The 7703-nt window shown below is 36.9% G+C and overlaps 1 protein-coding gene across 5 annotated transcripts in view; it reads right to left on the bottom strand.

Moving 5' to 3' along the window:
• LRCH1 (leucine rich repeats and calponin homology domain containing 1) overlaps positions 1 to 2606 on the bottom strand; it is a 68826-nt gene extending 66220 nt beyond the window's left edge. For 3 of the 5 annotated variants that reach the window (XR_004842763.1, XR_004842762.1, XM_035900333.1), the window contains exon 1: positions 2464 to 2580. Coding sequence is in view for 2 of the 5 variants with exons in the window: in XM_035900333.1 (XP_035756226.1) it covers positions 2464 to 2486 (23 nt within the window). In the remaining 3 variants the exon portion in view is untranslated. Of the gene's footprint in view, positions 1 to 2463 lie in introns of all 5 variants that reach the window. The other 2 variants (XR_004842764.1, XM_035900334.1) reach the window with 1 other exon arrangement.
• Between the last annotated feature and the right edge of the window lie 5097 nt (positions 2607 to 7703).

Raw genomic sequence — 7703 nt, 5'->3', positions numbered from 1 at the left:
CAGGAGGTAGAAGTGAGCGGAAGGTTATAATGAAGAGGAATTGCAAGGAAAGGCAAAATTTTGCAGAAAACTATCAAAATATTTAGTTTCTCGTTCTAGTAAAAATTACTTAAGAAGCTAGAACTTAAAGATGACAAATGCCACAACCATTTCTGATCTCCATATGATTAAAAAATATTAATTCCTTGTGATTTGTGGATCAAATCACAGAAGAAACTTCAAGCTAAACAAAATATTAACTACTGTCTTTCCTAAAATATTTGAAGGCTTTCTTAAAATACAACTTTTTTCCTGTAGGAAAGCAATGAACAGTAACTTAAAGTGGCACCCCAGTAAGAACCATTTTAGTTAGCTTCTGCATGACTGTTAAGGCTCCAGAGAACAAATATGCATGACTGAACTCTGGAAACAGATGGCAAAAAATTGTCCCCTGTAATTTCAAGTAGGAGTTGCAACACTGAATTGAAACAAAAGAAAACAAAAATCAAAATTCCGCAAGTCTCAAAACATTTCTTCTTCAACTGCCAATCCTGTGGTCTGCTACAAAACTGCATATAGAGACGCATATTCATGCTCCACACAGCAGTCTCAATATGTTTTACAAAGCAAACCATATCTGTTACACAGGCTGGGATCAAATAACAAACCCAAGGATATTAAAAATAAGAAATCCAACTACGAACCAGCAGTAGTTAAAAAAAAGAATCAATGCTTCTCATGGAGCCAGGATTCTCAATTCAAGTGTCTTTACAGAAGACCAGGACATAACTTATTCTCAAAAAGAAGTAGAAATAATTTTTTAAGTTCTAAAGAACTTTTTAAAGTTCTAAATAAGTCAAATTGAGGAAGCCTAGAATCCGAAAAAGTTACACTACATAGCAGATCAGACACCCAAAAAAAAAAAATTAAGTAAAAATAATTTTTAAGTTCTATAGAAATCAGAAGCAACCCACTAAGAGATAAGGAACAGCACATAACTAGGGTGAGTGAGTAATAAATCATCATTAGTTTAAAAGTAATTTCTTTAAATAAAACATGAACAGGATCCACCAAAATCCAAAGACTATGTATATCTCTTAGCATCACTTTCTAATTCTATTTAACATATGGGCTCTGCTGGTAACAGGCAGAAAAATACTAATTTTAAATCTATAATATTTTTCTTGCCAAGAAGCAACATGGTTAGCAAGTCGAGGACATCTTTCTTTTACAGACTGCTTACTGTGTCCAATTAACATGGGGGAAGGACACATCCAAGTGAAGAGGAGATCTTAAACCAAGGGAAATGACCTCACTTATTAAAACCTAAAAAATTTCCTTTAGTTTTGATTGTCTAATTTACTGTCATACATAAGGCTATCTCTGTAACTATTCTGGTTTTGTCATGATTCACACAAATTCCATCACTACATTGAGTTCCAATTCACTAGTTCACTACACTGAGTTCTAACTAAGTTCATTCTGATTCCAAAATTTACTAAGATGTTTTATGTAAACTTAATAATTTCATCCAATCATAATTTATTTATATATATCTAACAAACACTATTTCAAAATTTTATGTCCTATTCTTTCCGTGTGTGCAGATATCAGGACACGTTATTCTGTTTCAATTTTTGTAGCCAAAATTGGTGTTCCACAGTGGCCAAAACTGCAGTACAGTAACAATACGGTAAGGCTCAAGAAACATCCTCTGTGGTTACAAAACTGATGACCAAGCTTTTATACCTTGAATTTTAAAAGCCCAAGAGCGACTTGCCCAAACCTCATTCTTGCAAAGAACAGATTATTACATCTTCACTGTTACAGGTTTTTACACACTCAATTGCAAGTAAACCTCCGCATCTTGTCCCAACTGAAAAAGTGCTGACATTCCCTCTTTCAAAAGTAAACGTGCATTCACCTGCACTTTAACTGGTAGCAATTCTCCATACCAATTAGTATTCACACACAGTTTTCATGAAAAAAGACACAAAAATTACTAATTCTTTGGCCCCTTCCTCCTAAAAAGGCAGTAACTATACTTCTTGCATAGTAAGAGGATACTAGTGATGAAGTATCACGCTTTTCCTCTCCATTCCCATGAAAAAAAAAAAAAAAAGACATTAATCCTGTGTCTCTGCCCCTCCATCTTTCTAACTACAAAAAGCATGTCAAGCTTCACAAAATTTATCATCAGAAGGGAATTAAAAGAAACCAACTGTGCTGATGTGATTAGCATTCTGAATTTGCTAGAATAAACAAAAGGGATTAATATTACTTGGTCTTTCTTTAATTAGCTTTACATTTTGGCCATTACAATGCCTTTGTACAGAGCTGTATCTACAGGCAATGAGGTTTTGCACTACCACTTCCAATAAAATGAAAACTGTAGTCAGTTGTTCCAGAAACATATAAAGTGCAGACAAATAAAAGCTTTACATATTTGCAAATAAAGAGAAAATGTGGCAAAGTTAAACTTACCTCAAATTTAAGTAAGTTAGCATTTGCAAGTTCACTATGGCATCTGGTATAATTTTAATACAATTGTGGTATAGATTTAGTGTCTCCAGTGACACAAAATGGCACAACTCCGTAGGAACCTCAGTTAATCTATTCTTGGATAAATCTGAGAAGAGAAAAAGAGAAGGTACATTTTTTGAACCATCAGAAAGATACACTTTGAAAAGCTACACTTCTTTATTAAAATAAATGAATAAATATAATCCTACAGTGAGACAGCAAATTAAGCCAAGGTTTTTATTATGCAAAATAAAACTAGTGCTAATCTTTACAATCGTGAAATGGAACAGACTGAGTACAAAAGAGCAAACATTCAATTAAAATTTACCCAGTCTAATAAAAAGTAATTATTTGCAGGACTCAATACGCTGAGGAAATACTTGCAAACAGAACCAAGTATAGATTCCAAAGCTTATTTCAAAGCTTACTTTCTAAACTACATAAAAGGAAAAGCAGCCAAAGTATAGTAGATACATTTCCAGAGTGCAAATGATCTGAATCCTCTCGTTAGGGCCATAAAGCAATTTTCTGCAGAAAGGCAGAAGGCTGAAGATCTTTTTAAGTTCCTTTGCAGTTCCAGACTCATCAGTTTGCTGCACAGAGGCACAGCTTGAGTTCAAAACTATCATCAGTAGGAAGGTTTTATTTTTATTTTTGTTCTTGTCTCCTGCAATGCGAGCTGAAATTCGGTACTCTCTATTCCCCTTGTCAGATTCCACTTTGCTACTGACAAAAAGTTGGTTTCATTATTCCACCCTCTAACAAGACAACAGCAATGGCCTACGAGTGCAGTAACTGAGAGCAGCCCTGCTGACCCAAACAGCAGTATGGTTGAATTGAGCACCTCAACCAAAATTATTCACTTCTAAGTTACTACAGAACAGCAATGCTTGAACTGCTCTGCTTTCTCTTACCAGGCTTTGATGGTAGTTAGATGCAGCACTGCATCAGCTTCTCCTTTCCTTCACTTCAGCCATTAAACTAAAGCATTCCCTATTTGTGTGAATGTTATTACTGTTTCAAAGGGGGAGAAAGCTCTTCAGTGTTCCTCTGTTTTCAGTGCTTTAATCCCCTACTGTTTTGTATTCATCATGAGAGTATCTGTTTACTAACATGGCATTCCAAAAAAATTACCACTGGTTCCCTTTCCTGCTGCCTTCCTAGCTATGTTCATTACCGGATATTAACAGAACTGCCATGCTATAGCTTTCTGAATCATGCAGGGGATCTTTGTATTTTACAATTTGATTGCAAAGAAAACCCTCCCTTTTTTTAAACCAAGCTTTTCTACAGTGACATTGCCACTGTACATACTGCTCTTGTTTCTTCCTATAAAGGGGAAGGAACAGCAAGATCCAGAATAGTGAGCTGATCTTTAGGCCTAGGCTGAAGACAACCTGCATGGCACTGGATGGTACACGGAGAGTGACATCTCATCCTTCATCTGACCCTTTTGAAGTGATACACAGATCAAAAACTGGGAACACAAAAATGTTACTTCTTTTCAAGGTACTAAAACTGAAGCCTCCTACCTAAACTCCATCTTCATGCCTGTTCTCATTTACCTTCACATTGAATAAAAGGGACTGTTGCCACAACATCTGAGTTACCCTTGGAAAATTCTAGTACCTCAAAAAAGTGGAACAGCAACTAGATTGACCCTGCTCCTATAACAGACATTACTATGACAGCAAAATGCTTTTTATTTTATTACTATCCTTTGTTCTCGAGGGCTTTAACACTGTTAATCTGAAGCAGGAGAAGACAAAAAAAACCTACAGACCATAACAGACAAATTCCTTCCCGTCATCCTCAGGACCGTGTGTTATAGGACATGCTATGTACACAACAAAGGAATTAAAAAATTAACTTACAACAAAGGAAGCCAAGTATTTGTTATTGTCTAGTTCTCACAGTCTATGATTAAGATAATTTCAACACTTGTATCTATTGTCGCTTCTTAAATAAGAAAAAAACATTTATTCACAGCATAAGGCAGAGGAATAAAAACTATACATTTTATTTAATACCACTGTAAGATAACTTAATAGAAAAAGCAGAAGCTTGCTACTATAGTTTACCGATAAGAGGTACGATTACTACCAAATCTGAATGCCTTTGAGAAACACAGTACTGGAAAGGAATCTGACATACAGAATGCTCGTCACATTTTTTAACTAGGGGCAATAATTTTTGCCAAAACACACACTTCACTGATCAAATGGAAGCAAAATAAAATTTAAAAAGACATGCTGCTTCTTCGATCCTAGAATGAATGTGAGCCTCTGAACATGATGCAGCTGTGGAGAAAGCCTAACAGCTTTCATATGTCTCTGAAAATTCCATACAGAAAATCGCATGCCTTCAGAAATGAAAAGGAAAACAGCCTGCATAACAACTTTATACTGTACCTTAAAAGCATATGTAAACATGTACAGAAACCTCTGAAATTTACATAATTATTTTGATAGTAGTTTATAAGAGGGTACTTTTGCCTCAAATTACTGCAACTTACAATTAAGTCTGTGTGTATTTCAGGTTTACTCTGATATTTAAGTTATAGAACACAATAGAAGGATTAAGCCTTAACAAAACCACAGAACTGTTTGAACATACTGAGAAAGACAGTATGCATGTACCTTGTTTCTGTCACAATACATAAACTTTCTGGAAATTATTTTGCAAAGGCTTTCTTGAGTTCATTATTTAGGGAAAAAGAATACATAAAGTAAAATTTTAAACAACTTCTGAAAATATTTTTAAAATATAGAAATAATTTGTTGGCAAACCTTTAATTTCTTACTGTAATTTTTTAACTCTACAATTCTCAAATCACTAAGCTACATGTCCCCCTTGCTTCATTAATTTGAAGACTAATGCTTCAGGGTAATTAACAATAATGAAGTTACTGTACAGACTAGATTTTGCTACAGAAATTGAAATGAACAGAGGGATGGAATTTGCTGGCATTTAAAGGAATTTCGATTAATTTGCTTATACTATATAGCACAAAGGAGAGCTAACAAATTAATGAATCTGTGATGGCAGAAGTACACTTCATGGTTGCCAAGACAGTGTAGGTACATTTCACCTGAGGTGACATTTCCTGTAGCTTCCATTATGAAATAGGTGACACAAATATAAACAAATGGGGGCAGGCCATGCGTTGGAGTGAGCTTTTTGTTTTAAATTAAATACACTATTCATTCATTATTTGTGACATGAAGATGTTTTCAAACTACATCTGGCTTCACTTCATCTTTTCCTGCCAAGAACAAGTTTGTTAAAACTCCAAAATAAAGTAACGGAACACAAAAAAATAAGCAGGCCAGTTTAGAAAAATATTAGATGGAATTTTGATCTTTAGAAGAGTCAGCACAATTCTGGCTCAATGACATGGCTTTTGTGTGAGAAATGTTACGATGTTGGAAGCTAGACAGGAACTACACAAAACAAGCACTTCCTTAGCTGGGAGCAAACAATAAAAAACCAAAAAGTTCCGACTGGTAAATAAGCATTTAACAGAAGACTCCAAGCCTTGTTTGGTGACTGGCACACCGCACAGTCAGGGTCCACACTGCCATCACACCATGGGGCAAAACCTTTCAAGCCCTGTAGCTCTGAATGTTTCTACCACAATGAAGTACCACCACTGACTAGGACCTTTCTGACTTCATGCTTTACAGGCGGGTTACCTACTGCCACTATACATATACACACTGTATAAAACACTGCCACCGCAGAAACCAAAATGGCACTGTCAAAATAACCAGAATAATACTAGAAGTCATATAGTTACATTCTTTTCAGTAACGTTACCAAAGTGCCTTGATTTTCCTACCTTCTGGTTTATTAATACATTATTAAATACTGGTTATTAATACATTATTCAATAAAAATTGCAGACTATTCATGGGAGAGCTAAACAATTTAAGCCTTCACGTCAGAACAGTAATTCATTAAATAAATATGCATATGCACTACTACATCACAAATCTTAGCTGGGAATTGTAATGAAAGCAGTTTATTAAAAAGCAGTGATTTACAATTTTCAGACTGCAGAAAAATTCACTATAAATTTATACTTTTAACATACAAACCTACAACAGACAAAAGTTGGAATTATGCAAGTAACCATCTATCCACCATTGAGCAGCTGGGGGTTTTTTTATATACATACATACATATATGTATCTCCCTCCAGAGAAACCTAGGTGTGCACTTACCTTGCTGAAATGCCTTTACACCAATGCACGCAGCATGGGGAACAAGCAGGAAGAGCTAGAGTTCTGTATGTGGTTGCGGGGCCATGATCTCATCGCAATTAGAGACATGGTGGGATGACATGCATGGCTGGAACGCTGCCATTGAGGCTATGTGCTTTTCAGGAAAGACAGGCCTACGAGGCGAGGCAGTGGAGTCGCTCTTTATGTAAAGGAGCAACTGGAATGCATAGAACTCTACCCAGGAGCAGATGAAGAACAAGTTGAAAGCTTGTGGGTAAAAATTAAGGGGCAGGCCAGCATGGGTGACACTGTGGTGGGTGTTTACTATAGACCACCCAACCAGGATGAGGAAGTAGACGAGGCCTTCTATAGACAGCTAAAAGTAGCCTCGCAAAGAGGTGATCCGGATCAACTATCCGGATATCAACTGGAAGGACCACCTGGCAAGGTGCGCACAGTCCAGGAGGTTCCTGAAAAACATCGATGATAACTTTCTGACCCAGGTGGTGGAGGAGCCAACAAGAAATGGAGCGCTACTGGATCTTGTGCTGGCAAATAAAGAAGAACTGGTTGAGGATGTGAAGGTAGGGGGCAGGCTTGGCTGCAGTGACCACGAGATGGTGGAGTTCCTGATTCTGAGAGGTGGAAGCAGAACAAGTAGGACTGCCACATTGGACTTCAGGAGAGCTAACTTTGGCCTCTTCAGGGACCTACTTGGAAGAATTCCATGGGCTAAGGCTCTTGAAGGTAGGGGAGACAAAGAGAGCTGGCTGCTATTTAAGCAGCTCTTCCTCCGTGCTCAGGATCAGTGCATCCCTGTGAGTAGGAAATCAAGTAAATGAGGCAAGAGGCCTGCATGGATGAACAAGGAGCTCCTAGTGAAATTCAAAGAAAAGAGTAAGCTCCATGGAATGTGGAAAGAGGGTCAGGTCACTTGGGAGGCATACAGGAATGCTGCCAGAGCATGTAGGGAAG

The sequence above is a fragment of the Egretta garzetta genome, unplaced genomic scaffold, assembly GCF_000687185.1.
Source record: "Egretta garzetta isolate BGI_Z169 unplaced genomic scaffold, ASM68718v1 scaffold268, whole genome shotgun sequence".
NCBI classification, from domain to species: Eukaryota; Metazoa; Chordata; class Aves; order Pelecaniformes; family Ardeidae; genus Egretta; species Egretta garzetta.
This window is presented reverse-complemented; position numbering and strand designations above follow the sequence as displayed.